Here is an 18,435-nt window from a genome sequence, read left to right as displayed (position 1 = left end):
TGAGTATACATTAAAATGAATTTCAGTTTTCATTAAAATAGCCAGATACGATCTGTGGCTATTTTCTTTGATACACACATATCATACAAATTATTACTTGAATTTCCTGTTGCAGCTAGTTGGAGTTTCAAAAATTTCGTTATTGGTTGAGTCATTTGGAAGAAATTATCTTAAATTCTGTGGGAAAGTAAAATATGAAATATATGTCATTTAACTTCCTACTTGGGAGAAATATGAATTGGCAAGAATGTCTTTATATGATTTTAGTGGGTTCCTGAAAGTTGGTTTATTTGCCTAGTTAAATTTCCACATTATTTGGCTGTGGACTGTTGTTCAAAATTGTCATGTTATTATCTCTTTCTCAACTTCCATCTTTTCTATTCTCCATTAAACTTAAAACTGAAGAATTCTGTCATCGGTCCTTAATGGAGAAGTCATTTTCATGACACCTTTTTAAAAGTAAGAATTAGAAATGTGACAAGGAATAAATGAGAGAATACCTCTTAAGCATGAAAATTTAAAATTTATGTGTATTATCTCACTGTGTTTTTTGTTTTTATCTATCTATCTATATTTTTTTTGTTGTTGTTCCCTTGGTAGATGCACCAGCAAGGAATCCTGAAGACTGATGACCTCATAACGAGGTTCTTTCGTCTGTGTACTGAAATGTGTGTTGAGATCAGTTACCGTGCTCAGGCAGAGCAGCAGCACAATCCTGCTGCTAATCCCACCATGATCCGAGCCAAGTGCTATCACAACCTGGATGCCTTTGTCCGACTCATTGCACTGCTAGTAAAGCACTCAGGGGAGGCCACCAACACTGTCACAAAGATTAATCTGCTGAACAAGGTCTGAACTTCTTTTTTGCCTTAGTCTTGGTACACTTGAAATCTGCATCAGTGGTTCTCAGGGCCCAACCTGTTCCCCAAAACATTTTGTAAACATCCCTTTTTCTGTCCTGAAATTAAATTCATAGGTAGTATTATAAATAAACATAATCACTAAATTTAATTTAATTTAATTTTTTTTTTTAAAGATTTTATTTATTTATTTGAGAGAGCGAGAATGAGAGAGAGTACATGAGAGGGGGGAGGGTCAGAGGGAGAAGCAGGCTCCCCGCTGAGCAGGGAGCCCGATGCGGGACTCGATCCCGGGACTCCAGGATCATGACCTGAGCCGAAGGCAGTCGCTTAACCAACTGAGCCACCCAGGCGCCCAATAATCACTAAATTTTAGAAGAGTGTGTTGCTTTAACTAAAAGACGCAAGGTGGTGGGGAGAACAGCATATTTCATTGTGTTAATGTTTGGTAATGACTACATTGGAAGATATTTAGATAAAATAAAATTTTCGCCTGTATACAGAATCACTGTGAATGGGATGGCTAGACATGTCCACTGATAATAGATTCGCAACTCAGACACCAGGGGTAACATTGAAGTTGTCTTGATTTTCTGAAAAGGAACAAAGTATAGTTTTGTTTTGACATACGGAGTGGAATTCCTGGAAATTTGACTATTAAAACTGCAAAAACAAACTTAGAGTTTGGTCTTGGGTAATTACACACAGGTTATCCTGTCCCTCACTCTTCAGTGGGAAAATCAAGTGGAATGCAGGATGGTTCTTTGTATGAAACACTTCTGCAGCCTAAGATCGTCCCTGGCCCCTCCATCTACTAAATGTCAAGAGAAGTATAAACCATTTTGCCTCTTGTCAGCTTCACATCAGACCAGAAGAATTAGGTTTTTAGATCGTATTAACGTAATAGAATATAATGTACCATGCTCATTTTTAGAGCTTTAGGAAAACCAGTGGGTTTGTGGAGAGTATACGGTTCTGGCCGAAGATTATTGAAATTCAAAGAAAATACAAAATTCTGCAGGCCACATCAAACCAGTGTATGGCCCCTTTGGCTGCCAGCACATAATTGTGTATTCATGTGGCATATGTGGGGCATAAGAGTACAATAAGAAAGCATGTCTAGTGAGTGGTAAGTGAATTATCTTTATGATTTACAGGCTCTAATCTGTGTACTCTTTAGGTCCTTGGTATAGTAGTGGGAGTTCTCCTCCAAGATCATGATGTTCGGCAAAGTGAATTTCAGCAGCTTCCCTACCATCGGATATTTATCATGCTGCTCTTGGAACTCAATGCACCTGAGCATGTATTGGAAACCATTAATTTCCAGACACTTACAGCTTTCTGGTGAGTATTAGTGAATTTAATAGAGATTTCTCCTTAAGGTTTGCTATTTTAGTGGTAAAATTTGAGAAGTAGTATTCTTGTGGATTTGAGGCATGTTGATTTGAAAAATAGCTTAAATGTTTTCTACTTACATTGATGTGTTTACTATATTTAAGTTGGACCTTGCTTCTGACGAAGGTCTTTTTCTTTCAGCAATACATTCCACATCTTGAGGCCTACCAAAGCTCCTGGCTTTGTGTATGCCTGGCTTGAACTGATCTCTCATCGGATATTTATTGCAAGAATGCTGGCACATACGCCACAGCAGAAGGTGTGGCTGCAGTTTATCTCCTACAGATGAAGACTGTAACTACTTGGAGCTTACTGTTAGCACTCTTAGTCATTTAGTAATAATCATACTTCTTCCAGGCTTAGTCAAGAATTATTTAATGTGTTAGGAAGGTTACGGAGAAGATTTAACCAATACTTGGCTGCCTCTGCCTAGAAGCCGTTCTTCAGTGATTAGGGTATTGCTCCTCCAAGTCTGTTGTGAGCCATGTGTTAATCTCACTTAAGAACTTTTTTAAAAAAAGTCAAAACCTTGGAGAACCTTTGTATAAAACCAAATGGAGCTCTAGAACCTGCCAGTTTTACAAGTTCTCTAAATGCTAAAGCTCTCACTCTCAAGGGTGATGAAGACCACTGGTCTATATTTGAAGAAACTAGGATCAAGTCCTAGTAAAGAGTTTTTAAAGTGTAATTGCAAATAAACACAGTTAACATGAGAGGTTTCTCTCCCATCTTGTAATTAAATGGCAAATGAATACTGTAGAAAGCATCCTTGATTAGCCCTTAAGAAGAAAATGTGACTACTTATGTGGTTGGCAAAAAAAAAGAAAGTGAGATAATCCTTAAATGGACTGGGTTTTATTTGGTATTCCAGGAGAAGGAACACTGTAACATAATAAAATTGTCCAAAAATGAACATAATTTGTATAATTGGGAGATGATGACAGGCCACATTTGGCTGAAAATAAGAGGATTTGTGTTGTGAGCTTTTTGTAAACTGGATCAGGTTATTGGACAGGAGTTGGAAGTGGGAAAAGAAATGGTTGAGACCTAGGACTTAGTTAAAAGAAGGAATTAAGAAAACAGACCTCTGTCAGTTTCTTAGACTGTTTTGTGTTGTGTCTGAAATTTTCTCAAAGTTTCCTCGTCCTCTTTAAATTTTGCTTATAGGAACAAGGACCTCTCTATGTCCTCAAATTTCTGGAGGCCCGGACCACTCCCCCCCCCCCCCCCGGTGCTCCCCTTGAAGATTTATTTATCTTTAGAAAGCGAACACATGCAAGCATGGTGTGGGGAGGGGCAGAGGGAGAGAAACGCAAGTAGACTCCCCACTGAGTGGGGAGCTGGACAGGGAGCTAGGTCTCCTGACCCTGAGATCACAACCTGAGCCGAAATCGAGAGTTAGTTGCTCAACCAACTGAGCCCCCCAGGCACCCCTGGAGCCATTTTGTTTTAAATATATTTCTCACTATTGGCATAATTATTCTTACTCCTTTTTCATGCCAGTCTTTAACTGAGATACTTATGTCCGTATTCTCTAGTTATGTTAGTACGAAGAAGATAGTAAGTCACAGTGTAGCTGCTTGGGCAACTTTTTGGTGGTAGAACAGCAGCTGAGTATAATTATGGCTCATGTATATTTCTTTCTTTCAGGGATGGCCTATGTATGCACAGCTACTGATTGATTTATTCAAATATCTAGCGCCTTTCCTTAGAAATGTGGAACTCACCAAACCTATGCAAATCCTCTATAAGGTAATTAATTTGCAGTCATAAGTTAAAAATAATTTTTTTTTTTAATTTTTATTTTTTGACAGAGAGAGACAGCGAGAGAGGGAACACAAGCAGGGGGAGTGGGAGAGGGAGAAGCAGGCTTCCCGCGGAGCAGGGAGCCCGATGCAGGGCTCGATCCCAGGACCCTGGGATCATGACCTGAGCCGAAGGCAGACGCTAAACGGCTGAGCCACCCAGGCGCCCCAAGTTAAAAATAATTTGAACTTAAAGTTATTTAAACACTGCCAACTGGGAATATGAGGCCTGATTTTTTTTTATTAAGCTTTTTAAAAAAATTATTTGAGAGAGAACGTGGAGGGGAAGGGCAGAGGGAAAGGGAAAGGGGGAGCCCGATGTAGGGCTAGATCCCAGGGCCCTGAAATCATGACCTGAGCTGAAGTCAGATGCTTAACCAACTGATCCACCCAGGTACCCCAATTTTTCTATTAAGTTTTTAAAGGATAATAGATACTCAGAAAAGTACAAAAATCAGATGTACTTCATAACCAGTCCCCAAACAGGGTATGGGTAATCATAGGTTCAACTTTAATAGATACTGCTAGTTTTACAAAATTATGTGTGTCCATTAATTCTTACACCAACATATACCTGGTATTGTCTGCTTTTTGTTTTAGCCATTTTGGCAGTTGTGCAGTAGGATCTCATTGTGGATTTATTTTGCATATCCTTTTTTTCTTTTTTGATGAGTACATTGGCCATTTGGATATACTTTTGTGATGTTCCTTTTACAGTTTTTTGCTGATCTTTCCACTAGATTATCTGTGTTTTTCTTATTTTTTTGATAGGAATTCTTCATTTATTCTGGATATAAGCCCTTTGTTCAATACAATATCAGACATTTCCCACTCTTGTGGCTTACCTTTTCATTCCCTTAAAAGTAAGGTGTCTTTTGAGGATTAGAAACTTTTATTTTAATGTGTAAAAATGATCAAGTTTTCGCTTTCATTAAATGTTGGCTTTTGTATCTCATGTAAGAAATCTTTGCCAGTCCCAAATTGCAATCTCTTCTGCATGCACTCTGTTCACCACCCAATAACCCATGTTATCCTGGCTTTTATGTTTAGGTGATAAGATCTGTCTCAGATTTATTTTTGTGTATGGTGAGGTTTATTTCCTCCTCCTTCCTTATACTCCCACCCCAATAAGTAATACAAGGCTTTTCAGTACCATTCTTCATTCCCTATTGAATTGATTGGGGCACCTTTGTCAAAATAATTGTGTATGGGTGTCTCTTTAGTTGATCTGTTTATCTGTTCCTAGGCCAGTACCACACTACCTTGATTTGTAAGACTTACTATAAAGCCAGAGTAATCAGCAGAGTAAATCCTCTTTAACTTTGTTCTCTTCTAAAGATTATTTTGGCTATTTTGTGTCATTTGTCATTGCATAAAGAACTGCACAGTCAGCTTGACTTCTGGAAGCTGGCTGGGATTTAGCTTGAGATTGCAGTGGATCTGTAGATCACTTTGGAGAGAATAGATCTCTTAATAATAATGAGCCTTTCAATCCTGAACATGTGTATTTTAGTTAGGTCTTTAATTTTACTCTGCAGTGCTTTGTAGTTTTCCAACATAGAGGTTTTCAGCGAATTATCTTTAGATATTTGATGTTCCAGCTACCTTGTAGCTGTATACCTTGCTAAATTTACTTTTTCTGAGAGTTTATCTATGTCTTTCGTGGGGAGAAGTGTATTCTTTTTTTTTTTTTTTTTAAAGATTATTTGCTAGCGCAATTGCGTGCACAAGCACGGCGAGCAGCAGGTAAAGGGAGAAGCAGCTCCCCACTGAGTCAGGAGCCCAGTGTGGGACTAAATCCCAGGACTCTGGGATCATAACCTTAGCTGAAGGTGGAGGCTTAACTGACTGAGCCGCCTAGGCATCCTGAGAAGTATTTCACAGTATTTACATATAACAGTGGGTTTTTGTTTTACTTTTACTTGCCTTATTGCAGTGGCCAGTAACTCCAGTGCAGTGAGTAGAAGATAGTCTCCTTAATGATTTTTAGTAATTCACCATTAAGTATAATGTTTTTATAAATCTGGATACCATTATCTGAATAAGGAAATGCCCTTCTATTTATAATTTGTTGAGTTTTAAAAATCATTAAATGGGATCACTGTGATTTCTATTTCTAATATTTACGATTTTTGTGTGATTTTTCACACACATCAAGTTTTGGTACCAAGAGTATGCAAATCTCATTAAAAGAGTTGGAAAAAATTCTCTTTTTAAATTTATTTTTGAGATCGTGAAAATTGTATTCATTTTTCCTTAAATATTTATAATGAAGATCTTGCCAGTAAAGCCATCTAGGCCTGGATTTTAATCTTTTCAAAGAATCAGCTTTGATTCGCCCTCCTTCAGTACTTTTTAAAACATGTAATTGATTTTGGCTCTTTTTACTTTCTTGGTTTTCATAAGCTGTTTTATCTAGCTTCTGAAATCAGAACCTTATGTCTTTTAATTAATTAGTTAATATTTGCCAGTCTCTTACAGCATACACATTTAAGGTATAAACTCCCCAAAGCTAGTTTTTGGTGATTTCCAGATGTAAATATTTTGGTAAAAAACCTGTAATTTGTAACTTAAGTTTTACTTAAGTTACATTCATAATAGTATAAATGTTACTCTCATTTCCTAACCTTGTGTGGAAAACAGCCAATGTTTTTCTCGTTTTTTAAAAATAGGGCACTTTGAGAGTGCTGCTGGTTCTTTTGCATGATTTCCCTGAGTTCCTTTGTGATTACCATTACGGATTCTGTGATGTGATCCCACCTAATTGTATTCAGCTAAGAAATCTCATCCTGAGTGCCTTCCCAAGAAATATGAGGCTCCCAGACCCATTCACTCCTAATCTGAAGGTAAAGTTCCAAACAGTTCAAGGAAAAGAAAGTTATGTCTTAGTATTTGAATCCTTTCTCTAGTGGTAGACCTATTTAACCCCTCTCTACCTGGCACGTGCACACGCACACACACAAGTTGTTAGGTGAGGATGCTCTTTTGTGGGGGGAGATCATGTTATTAAGCCTGCTGAATATTAGTTCACAGTATTTGCCTAGCTGCTGTTTTCAGTTAATCTTTTTTTTTTTTTTTAAAGATTTTATTTATTTATTTGACAGAGAGATAGAGAGCACAAGTAGGCAGAGAGGCAGGCAGAGGGAGAGGGAGAAGCAGACTCTCCACTGAGCAGGGAGCCCGACGTGGGGCTCGATCCCAGGACCCTGGGATCATGACCTGAGCCGAAGGCAGCCGCTTAACCGACTGAGCCACCCAGGCGCCCCCAGTTAATCTTGATAGTAAATTTATTTTTACAAAACCTCAATTGAGGTGTTGAACCAGTTATTTGCAGGATGGCCCTGATGGCACAGAGTTGTAGAACAGATCTTTGTAATACTATTTCAAAGGTGTTTTTTATGTGTATAGCCCTGATGTGGCTACTATAATTTTTACGTATTTTGTACTCTTTATTTCACATCCCCCCCCCCTTTTTTTTTTAAGTAGCAGCTATGATATTCTGTTCTGCTGGGGCATCTTTTCAAAGACTAGAGCTCTTGGTGTGCAGAATCTCCTCTGTACTCTTTTTTGAAATTCAGTGGTATATATTAGACCTCTTCACAAAAGGTACCTATCCTGCCTTAATTTAGAAAGATAATTTTTCTTAGATAATTTATTACAGAAGGAGAGATTCCTATCATTTTGGAGATAGATTCTTTAAAGAGTAATAAAAAGTGGCTTTAAAGATTAATAAAAAGTGGCAGCTCTCATCAAGACATTTACAGTGTGCAGTTTTTGGAAAAGAATCTACCACTTTTTAAGGTAGAGAGAAAGAATTTGCTGTTAACTTCTACATATACTTCTGGTTTTGATTATTGTATCTGTCTGTGGCAGGTGGATATGTTGAGTGAAATTAACATTGCACCCCGGATTCTTACCAATTTTACTGGAGTGATGCCACCTCAGTTCAAAAAGGATTTGGATTCCTATCTTAAAACTCGATCACCGGTCACTTTTCTGTCTGATTTGCGAAGCAACCTACAGGTTAACTGGTTTGACTTAAACTTTTAGCTGTGTCTTTCATAGAAAGCATTTGGTATGCATAGTCCTGTGGGTGGCCTATTTGGGAATTAGTGTTTTCTTTTTTCTTTTTAAAGATTTTATTTATTTGAGAGAGAGAAAGAGCATGAGCAGGGGGGAGGGGCAAAGGGAGAGGGAGAAGCAGACTCCCAGCTGAGCGGGGATCCCGATGGGGGACTCGATCCCAGGATCCTGGGATCATGACCCGAGCTGAAGGTAGACACTTAACTAAGCCAACCAGGTGCTCCCCCTGGGAGTTAGTGTTTTCAACTGGATTTAAAAATTTTAAAACATAGTGTTTAATGGTTGGATGACATTAACTGGATTATGCATTTTACTAGTTCATCTTCTCACTGACACAAAGCTATTGCCTTGAAAGAAGTAACCAGGGAATAGGCTCATTTTCTGTAAGAATAATACTGATAATCGGTCCGTGTCAGTCCTCCCAAGATTGTTCTAAATGGATTCTGGTTTAGTTTGGTGTACAGAAGAGGACTTGAAATCGCGTTATCTTTCCAGTCTTTCCACACCAGAGAACTACTTTTTCCCCTCTCCAAATATTTTTTTCTAAGATTTCATTAATCTCCATACCCAGTGTGGGGCTCAAACTCACAACCCCATTATCAAGAGTCCCACACTCCACCGACTGAACCAGCCAGGCGCCCTTCCAAATATTTTTTTATAGTTGAGATAATGCATAGTCTGATTTCACAAACTTTACTTTTTCCCTGGTACCTGTTAAAGCTTTGGCTTCCAAAGGGAAATATTTCTGTTATTGACCCAACCACCCTTAGGCTGCTGTGTATTTGTTCAGCAACTCACAAAGTCAAGCAGATTGCTAAAATTTAAATCACAAGTGTTGAGAGCAGTTCAGCTTTTCTGTGAAGGCATAAAATGGGCTTAGGAATACTGAATCCTCTGTGAAAATAAGCAGCTTTGTTTTGTTCATTTAGGTATCCAATGAGCCTGGCAATCGTTACAACCTCCAGCTCATCAATGCACTGGTGCTCTATGTAGGGACTCAGGCCATTGCACACATCCACAACAAGGGTAGCACGCCATCAATGAGCACGATCACCCACTCGGCTCACATGGACATCTTCCAGAACCTGGCTGTGGACTTGGACACTGAAGGTGAGTAAAGCCAGCCAATTCTGAGTTAAGTTTTCTGCACCACAGTTTGATCATAAAAGTATTTTAAGCCACAATAGACAGTTACTTTATCAGTATGTTTATGGCTCTATTTTGTTTTTTAATTTTTATTTTAATCCCAGTTATCACAGTGTTAACATCAGTTTCATGTGTACAATACAGTAATTCAGCAGTTCCATACATCACCCGGTGGTCACACTCCTGATTTCCATCACCTGTTTAATCCACCCCACCCCCCAGTAACCATCAGACTGTTCCCTGTAATTAAGTCTGTTTCTTGCTTCGACTCTCATTTTTTTCCTTTGCTTGTTTTCTTAAATTTCACATAGGAGTAAAATCCTATGCTATTTGTCTTTCTCTGCTGGCTATTTTATCTTTAATTGTATAGTATCTGCTTAATGCAAAACTTTTGGAAAAATGGAAAGACCCAGAATCCTTACCACATTACTAGTATTGCAGTGTATATGATTATAGTATTTTTTTTAGTGTGAAAATAAACATGTTCCTTTTACTAGCCGCTCTTTAAAAATAAGCTTATCTTACTTACAGTGTTTTGTTAGCCTGCCTTTCCCCCAGCATTTGTCTGTCAGGCAACTTGTTAAATATTAGGTATGTAAAAATTAATGGATAGGACTTTACCTAACCTGCTTTGCAGAAAGTTGACAGTATAATTCTTCCTATAGGTTGCGTCTTACCTGGTCGAATCACATTTCTTTTGGTCTTCTATATTCATTCTTAGACCCCAGTAGGTACTAACCAACTACATAGTCTTGCTTATTTTAACACACAAGTACTTTATTTTAAAAAAAAAAAAAAAGGCTTTTTAAAAAGTAGGCTCGAGCCCAGTAGGGGGCTTGAACCCAAGAGTTGGACTGTGCCTTACCATCTGAGCCACCCAGGTGCCCTTAACACACACAAACTTTAAAAAGGATGCCTTTTAACTTTGCTAACAATTCTTGAGAGGATAGTTAATCTTGATATACATACACTTGTCTATTTGTAGAAGGGATTTGAGACAGTGTAAAGTCAAGATTTAACAAGACTGAATACCATTACGTCCAGAACCCAGCAAAAAAAAAAGGGGGGGGGGTAGCCTCACAAACATGAGTAATATCAAGCAGAGGCAGACAACCAGACCTAGTTACTGTAGGTATTTATTCCAATATAGTCTCAACTAGCAGTTCTCAGAGTGTGGCCTGGAAGCCCCGGGGGATGTCCCCAAGACCTTTTTAGAAGATCTGTGAGGTCAAAACTACTTTCACAGTAATGACTGTGTGTGTGTTTGCACTCATGTTGTCCTGAGTGTACAGTGGAGTTTTCCAGGGGCTACATGAAACATAATAGTGGAACACATCGAACACAGCGCAGAAGAATCCAGCTCTCTCCTATTAAGTGACATTAAAGAATCTGTGAAATTAAAAGTGATACTTTTTTCTGAAAAATGCTTACATGCATTGAGTCTGTTTTTAAATATTAAAAAAAAAAAAATGTGGAAAATACACCCCCCCCCGACACACACACACACACACACCAGAAATGGAAACACTGGGGACCCAAGAACCACTGGTTGAAACTAAAGGATACTGAGTCTCTAGCAGAAATCCAAACCCTAGCCTCTTAGAATGATTTGTCTTTTTACGTTGGCCTTTCACATGAAGCATGTCTGCAGTAAACTGAGCTTTCTCAATTTCTAGGTCGGTATCTCTTCCTGAATGCCATTGCAAATCAGCTGCGGTACCCAAATAGCCACACTCACTACTTCAGCTGTACCATGCTCTACCTTTTTGCAGAAGCCAACACTGAAGCTATCCAAGAACAGATTACAAGGTAAGGGAGAGAAGTTTTTTAGATAATTCTAAGTGGTGCCTCTTCCCCTTTATTATGAATTTTTTTTTCAGTGTTCATGGAGTATCTTCGACATGTCCATTTAAGACATCTTTTACATGTGTTAAATAGGATGTAGTTGTGAGCAAAATGGACATTGTTCCTGCCCTAGTAATTTAGTCTGATGGACACAAAATGACAAGTAGAGAATTACAACTTGTTTTTAACAAAAGGTACCAGCGTTTTGATTGAAAGTCAACAGTTTCTCTCAGGTGATGGTGGTGATATTTTTTATCCAGAGTCCTGAATCCACACAGGCCTATTAAAAGCCATGCTAAAGAGCTTGGGCTTTTCTTTATCTTCTAGGTTGAGAAGTTTGAAGGAGAAATAACAAGATGATACTTGTGGGGTTTTTTTTTTTTTTCTTTCCTTTTTTGATGTAATATGTTGCAGATTGCTTAGACTGTCTATATAGCATTGGAGATTGGGCAATGGGTAGATTCTGGTGAGAGAGAGAGAGACACACACATTTTAAAAAGTGGGCCAGACTTTAAATCTGATACTGTCATCCTTACTTTACCTTAACTCAGTCTTCTAGGCTAACGGGAAGAGGCAGGATTCAAACCCAGGTTTTTTAATTTCAGAAACCACCTGCATTAACCATGGTGTATATATATATGTGTGTGTGTGTATGTATATATATATATATATATATATATATATATAGACATTAACCCAACTGTCCTTAGTAAAGCTAGTAACTTTTGCAAAAGTTACTAGATTACCTAGTAATCAAGGAAAAAAGGTAAAGGAGAAGTGGTCATAAATTTGTAGAATTTTCTATGCATTCACTAATCTTTTTTCCCCTTCAGGGTTCTCTTGGAACGGTTGATTGTAAATAGGCCACATCCTTGGGGTCTTCTTATTACCTTCATTGAACTGATTAAAAATCCAGCGTTTAAGTTCTGGAACCACGAGTTTGTACACTGTGCCCCAGAAATTGAAAAGTGAGTTCAAAGTAATTTTTTAATTGTCTAAGAATGAGAAACATATGATGGGTGATTAAGAAGGTAATGATAGCCAAAGCTAATGTGACCCAAGGTACTGCCAGGTCTGAAATTTTTCTCACAAACTTGTAACTGTCTCTGTTCTTCAGGTTATTCCAGTCGGTTGCACAGTGCTGCATGGGACAGAAGCAGGCTCAGCAAGTAATGGAAGGGACAGGTGCCAGTTAGATGGAACTGCATCTCTGCTGTAAATGTGTCAGCCTGGAGGTCCCACTGCACCAGGTTTATAAACTGGCTGAAGAATCCTTTCAGCTCTTCCTGACTTTCCCAGCCCTTTGGTTCTCGGGTACCTGCCCCAATTACTGTTTGGGTCAGCTTCCTGTGTATGTGGGCACGTTCCAAAGTTTAAATGCATTTTTTTTGACTTGGCCAAAATTTAGAAGATGCTGTGAATATCATTTTGAACTTGTGTAAATATATGAAAGATAAAACCTTTGTCTGGAACTTCTTGGGTTTGTGCAAAATGTGTCCAAGGCAAGTAGATAAATTTGGTACCTGCCCAGCTTGTAACTGAAAGGCTGTTGATGCCATGCACTTGTCTGGGGATATAACATAGCTCCATGTCTTCTGACATTCCTGGTGTCCCAAAGAATAGCAAAAAAGCCAGTTTAAATATTGTGTAACTTATTTTTTTAATGTGGACAGGGGACCCTGAAAATCATAAAGTTGTTAAATGTGTGTATGTGCTACTATTTGGTATGCTTAGGGAACATGGGAAGAGCTCACAATTGAGATCCCATGGATTTTTGTTTTGCCTCTTCCCCTAAAGCTGACTGCTGGGAGAGCATCATTTTCTCATTTCTACTGGAGAACTACCCCCCTTAGGCCCCGAGATGCAGTCAGCTCTTTTTATAAAGGGAAACCAGACCATGCCTAAAAGTGCCCCTAGCTCTCTCCTCATACTTACAAATTGTGGGAAAGGGGACTAATAGTAGTGTATGAATTGCCCTTCCCCACCATCCCAGTGAATAGCCATATAGGCTATTTTGAACAACAAAGTCAAAAGGACCAATACAACCCCTTTTGTAAGGATTTTGAATGTTTTGTAAATGTATTGGTCCACGTGTTGTATTTTGTAGCCTTTCTAGTCCTGGGCTCTAGTTCCCTTACTTGTATGTGTATGCATACTGTAGTCAAACATTAAAGTCATGACACACACGTGAGTCCACTGTGCCTTTCTCAGTAGCAGCAGCCAGTGCTGGTGGTGAGGAGGAAAAGTGGACAACCCAGTCTCACAGAGCCTGGGGCCATTGGGAAACATCACTTCTTGCTGAATGAATGATCTTTCCCGCCAATCTGGCATGTTTCAACAATAGAAAAATCACTGGAGCAGGTTTCTTTGGTTAAAGAATTACAAAACATTTTTCTTACCCTTTCTCTTCATGGTATTTTGATATACTTAAAATTTATGCCACTTAAAATACACCTTACCTTTAATGATTGTCAAGTTTTACGGCGACAGAGGACAAAAAGGTTCAAGATTAAATAGAAATTTTAACGAGTTAAGGTTTGAATGTCATTGGTGTCTTAGGGTTTCTTCCCTTAAGGGTGAGTTTTGTGCCATCTAGAGCAAACTTCAGACTGCTGAGTGCCAGGACCAGAGCTCGTCAAACCCTCGAACAGGAAACTAAGTCTTGGAAAAAAGCTTGCTCAAAATAGACCCAGGTCTCCTTTCAGAGTCCATGTTATTAAATGCTAGACTACAACGAAGACCTTAATATTGTCACATTTCTGCTAACTCTGGTTCAAACAGAACAAAGCAGTTGTAAGATTTATTGGTCTTAGTAAACCGTCAGCAGTTTCCAAGTCTGCTGTGCCCAGTCTTTAAACAGTTCACCCTTACCTCTGAGTTAACCCTAGCACACCACCTCTGATGATATTAAAGTTCTTCTCATCGATGTTCCTTCAGGCAACACGGAACCTGCTAACTTGTCAGTTCCAACAACTGATGTAAGATCATCTTCTGACCATAGCGAACCTGCAGGGCCTGCTGCTCCCTCCAGCTGAGTTTGGTGTATACCTCCTTGTTACTGAGTAAATCTTGTTCAGATTTTAAGTCTGTGGCATAGGTTTGCAGGGTCAACAAAACACTGTCCCGAAGAAGCTGTTTCCATGATGCTTTGAGATTGGGGATATTTGTGATTGTCAAGCTGTCCTCTTCCCTTTTATTATCTCCCCATCCATCCTTCTCTTTAAACTCTCTGAACTCCTCAGCAGGCATGCATAGGACCTAGAAGCAATCATTAGGCCTTTCAATTAGGAATTTAATTGCCCTTTAATTGTGAATTTCTGAATTTAGAGAAGCCTATGCCCTTTAATTGTGAATTTCTGAATTTAGAGAAGCCTATCTTGGCAGCATTTAAGTGTGCTCTCCCTCCATCCCATGTTTCCTTTCTCATTTGGCTTTATCTAGTTCTAAATACTTTGGCCATTCTCAGCCCTTTACCTTGAGTGTGCTGGTCAGTTCCTCCTCGGTCAGTACCTCCTCACGCCCAATCACAAAGGCTCCCTCTTCCCCAACCATCTCCAGTTTGCATAAGAAATCCCAGCGTTCATACAGTAGGAGCCTTTCAGCTTCAGCTTTTGTTCCTGTAGATAGTAATAGTGTCAAAGTCTGCATATACCCAGCGGTTCCTTTCTTCTTAGTCTACTACCCGGTCTCCAGAAAACGGGGCAACTGCTATTTAAGAGCACCTGGGGTGGGGATAGAGACATGTCCATTGGTGTCCAAGATTGGATCAGACACTCACCCTGTAATGCTGCTTCACGAACTGTCACCATCTGAATGTCAGCTGTGTCATCCGTGTTGTCAGGATATGGTTCAACAAAACCATACATATGAATCAGCTGCCAATTAGCCATTTGCCCGTAAGTGTTGAAAATTTCATGGCCTTTAGGAATGGGCTGAGTGGCCACCATCCGAAGACAATTCTGGGGTGGAAGGAAGAAGCTGGGACCAGGCCCAACAAATGCCTGGCCAGCCCCATGAAGATTAATTCCCTCTTAGGAAGAGCTTTCCAGTGGGTACAGTTCAGCGATGGAACTGATGATATACCTACCAACATTTTACTTTTAGTTCCTATTAAGATCCTATATAGCCATACCTCAGAGATTGTGTGTAGGTTTAGTTCCACACCACCACAAAAAAAAAAGCAAATACTATTTAAAAAAAAAAGCAAGTCCCAGTGCCTATAAAAATGTACTTCTCTTAGAAAACAGCTTTTTTTGCTAAACAGTGCTAACCACCATCTGAGCTTTCTGTGAGTTGTAATTACTGATCAGATCACCAAAACAAATACAGTAATAATGAAACGTTTGAAATACTGCAATTCTTGCAATTTTAATTCTTCCCAAAATAAGACACACAGACATAAAGCAAGTGGTGTTGGAAAAAATGGCACTGATAGACTTGCTCAACACAGGGTTGCCACAAACCTATTTGTAAAAAGCACAGTATCTGGGGCGCCTGGGTGGCTCAGTTGGTTAAGCGACTGCCTTCGGCTCAGGTCATGATCCCGGAGTCCCGGGATCGAGTCCCGCATCGGGCTCCCTGCTCGGCAGGGAGTCTGCTGCTCCCTCTGACCCTCCTCCCTCTCATGCTCTCTGTCTCTCATTCTCTCTCTCTCTCAAATAAATAAAAATCTTTAAAAAAAAAAAAAAAAAGTACAGTATCTGAAGTGTAATACGCCTGTACAGTAGGATGAAAGGTGAGACAAAGGTCAAGTTCAGCCTCATTGATTAGGTGAACCTCTGCTCAGTCATCCTTAGTACTTAAAAAGCTGCTAGCGTTTAGAAATAAACAATTAAACCCTAAGTAGGAATAGCAGATGCAGGCCAGGATTAAAAAATAGCCATTCCCTAATTCCATTAACTTGGATCTTTTCTTGCAACTTTCCACCTAGCAAATGGAATTGATAGAACCCTGGTATCATCTTAGATCTGACCTATGACCATCCCCTTTCCTCCCCCTTCTTCCCAAAAAGTAGTGACCGTATAGCCAACCTCTGGCACCAAATAAATGATGGCAGTAGCTTAGCAGAGAAATAACCACAACTTACTTTGTGGGTATTGAGGTTTTGTGTTCAAACTATTTGAGTGGAATATGCAAACTGAACATAACAAGAAAAGCTAACTTCATCTCTGCTTTTTTACCATGAGGAGAATGGAGCCCACTTAGCCCAACTACCAGGCCAGCGTAAATGACAGGCACTGGTTTGAATCAAATGCCTGATCGTCAGTGCACATAAGAACAATAACTGAGAGGGATCCACTCACTGGAGAGTATTCTAGATTGGCATTATGATTGGCTAAGTGGTTTAGTATGTCTGCAGCAGGCACCATCAAAGGGGAGTTTGGCTCCTTCTCATCCTCCTCTTCCTCCAGTGGTTCCTGAAAGCTGCCACAGAGAGAACTTTGCTAAAGCCCAGTGTAGGGTCAGAGACTGGGGTGTGGTTCACTGTTCTTTCCCCTCTCATCCCTCAATAGAGTTCTAAAGAACAAAGTCCTTCAAGGTTCTGCGCACTGACCTGTAGGCCATCACAACAGCCACGAGCTGGCGGTAGAGTTCCAGGGAGCGAACCCTGGGGCTGAAAAGATCCGGGTGGGCTTCCATGAAGGGTAACACGATGGAATAGTATTCGCTGCGGATGTTGGCCAAGTCCTTCTCCACGGCCTCCGGTACGCCTGTGCCCTGCAGCAGTCGCCGGCGCTCCTCCTCGGGCCTGCAGTGACACCCCACCCGGGTTCCCTTCACACACCCCACCGGGCTAGTGCCTGGGAACCCGGTCGCCGGGCCAGGACGCTTCGAGCCAGGCTCCGGTGCTGGTGCTCCCACCCCTGCTAAGGCTCTCACCAGAACATGGGGTGCTCCAAGCGGCCCAGCTCCGGCCAGAGCGCAAAGTAGGGGCTCCAGGGCGAGGCCGGGGCCTGCAGCTCGTGCAGCAGCGCCAGCAGCAGCGGCACCCAGCCCGACTGGCTCTGCAGTGCGCCTCGCTCTGAAGGAGACACGGAAGTGAGAGACACGGCGGGGAAAACCCCGGCGCCGCTGCGCGGCCCACCTCCCGGTCCCATCCCCGCCGGCGCACCCACCTCGCTCCAGCAGGCCGCCGATGGAGCAGGTGTGCTGCGACAGGAGCGCGGCCCGCGGCACGACGAACAGCAGCTCCCCGGGCTGCACGCTCTCCCGGGCCACCATGCCGTAGCCGGCCACCGTGCCCTGCCGGCTCACCGCCACCTGGACGGGGAAGCGGCCGGTCAGAGCGGGCCTGCGCCCCCGCCGCGCCCGCCCGCACCCCCGCCTCCTCACCTTGGGACTCAGCTCCAGCCCCACCTGCCGGCACCAGCTCAGGAAACCGACCACCGGGTCCGGGTCCGCGTCGCCACCGCCCACAGGCCCAGCCACCTGGAATGAGCGAGCGCCGTGGAGAGAGCCCGCCCCGGAGAACGCGCGGGACGCGGGAGGAGACGGAGGTGCGCGCGGAGGGAGGGCTCTGGGTGGGGGAGGGGACGCGGAGGGCGGCCAGGGACCCGTGCAAGCGAGGGAGGAGAGGCGCCGGACCGCACTGCGGGCGAGGTAGGGAGGAGGAAACTTTCGGACGGACCCCGCTCCCGTCCCTCGCGACTTACCCGCCGACGCTTCGCCTGGGTCGCCATTGTCGAGGCCGCGCGGCTCCGCGGCTCAGGAGCTCCGCGCTGGCGCTTCCGGCGTCCCGGGAAAGGCCTGTCGGGGGCGGGGCTCATATCCCCGCCCCGGCGCCACGTGACGTGCGTCCCGGGGTCCACGCGGAGAACGCGTCGGGGTTTGCACCTGGTCAAATCACTCCTCCTGAGAACGTTTTTCTGGAGCCCGGGTGTCCCCAGCTGGGTTTAGAACACGGGCGGTCGGGTCCAGGAAGACGTACCTCTGTACCGCCTCGAGCCTGGTTCTGAGCAAGGTTCAGCTCTCTCCCCTTTGGTCCCCAAGAGCTGAGACATTTCGGAGTAGAAGTCCAGGTGAAGAACAAAATTCCGTTTCTGGATACCAACGCGAGGGCCTCCCGGCTGACCGGCTGTGAGCGCACCCAGGTGGGCGGGCAGCCTGCCTTCGTGATCGCGACTCATTAGCCAGGGTAATCGAACCATTTTATTTGCTCAGAGGTGTGCGCGCGCGTGCGTTTCGGAGTGCCGTGGGACAGGTTGTGTGTGTTTCCGAGGGGAATGGGAAGGTTCCCAGAACTGGAATAACCCCCCTCTGCCCGCACTCGCTAGTACATCCCTGTTTTTCATCATACGCAT

General features: G+C 42.2%; 2 protein-coding genes across 13 annotated transcripts in view; one reads left to right on the top strand and one right to left on the bottom strand.

Moving 5' to 3' along the window:
- The window catches only part of CNOT1 (CCR4-NOT transcription complex subunit 1), a 103,006-nt gene extending 90,418 nt beyond the window's left edge, over positions 1-12,588 (top strand). For 7 of the 8 annotated variants that reach the window (XM_021705772.1, XM_021705778.2, XM_021705776.2 and 4 more), the window contains 10 exons: positions 601-849; positions 2,041-2,204; positions 2,397-2,514; positions 3,906-4,007; positions 6,733-6,906; positions 7,934-8,083; positions 9,073-9,253; positions 10,966-11,098; positions 11,968-12,102; positions 12,252-12,588. In XM_021705772.1, the coding sequence (XP_021561447.1) occupies positions 601-849; positions 2,041-2,204; positions 2,397-2,514; positions 3,906-4,007; positions 6,733-6,906; positions 7,934-8,083; positions 9,073-9,253; positions 10,966-11,098; positions 11,968-12,102; positions 12,252-12,330 (1,485 nt within the window). In that variant the 3' untranslated portion in view covers positions 12,331-12,588. Of the gene's footprint in view, positions 1-600; positions 850-2,040; positions 2,205-2,396; positions 2,550-3,905; positions 4,008-6,732; positions 6,907-7,933; positions 8,084-9,072; positions 9,254-10,965; positions 11,099-11,967; positions 12,103-12,251 lie in introns of those variants that run through there. The other variant, XM_021705779.2, reaches the window with a different exon arrangement.
- Positions 10,796-17,864, bottom strand: SETD6 (SET domain containing 6, protein lysine methyltransferase). 5 transcript variants are annotated; one of them, XM_021705783.2, is made up of 9 exons: positions 17,788-17,864; positions 17,468-17,563; positions 17,251-17,395; positions 17,015-17,156; positions 16,689-16,883; positions 16,438-16,558; positions 14,913-15,093; positions 14,609-14,751; positions 10,796-11,597 (listed from the first exon to the last, which is right to left on the bottom strand). In XM_021705783.2, the coding sequence occupies exons 1-9, from the start codon at positions 17,812-17,814 to the stop codon at positions 11,451-11,453; spliced, it is 1,197 nt and encodes a 398-aa protein (XP_021561458.1). In that variant the 5' UTR covers positions 17,815-17,864; the 3' UTR covers positions 10,796-11,450. The 5 variants fall into 5 exon arrangements, 4 of the variants coding, with proteins under 4 accessions (XP_021561458.1, XP_021561456.1, XP_021561457.1 ...); XR_002481201.1 differs by adding an exon at positions 14,006-14,392 and having other exon boundaries at positions 11,515-11,597; positions 17,251-17,563; XM_021705781.2 differs by lacking the exon at positions 10,796-11,597 and adding an exon at positions 13,543-14,392.
- Between the last annotated feature and the right edge of the window lie 571 nt (positions 17,865-18,435).

The sequence above is a fragment of the Neomonachus schauinslandi genome, chromosome 16, assembly GCF_002201575.2.
Source record: "Neomonachus schauinslandi chromosome 16, ASM220157v2, whole genome shotgun sequence".
Lineage (NCBI taxonomy): Eukaryota > Metazoa > Chordata > Mammalia > Carnivora > Phocidae > Neomonachus > Neomonachus schauinslandi.
This window is presented reverse-complemented; position numbering and strand designations above follow the sequence as displayed.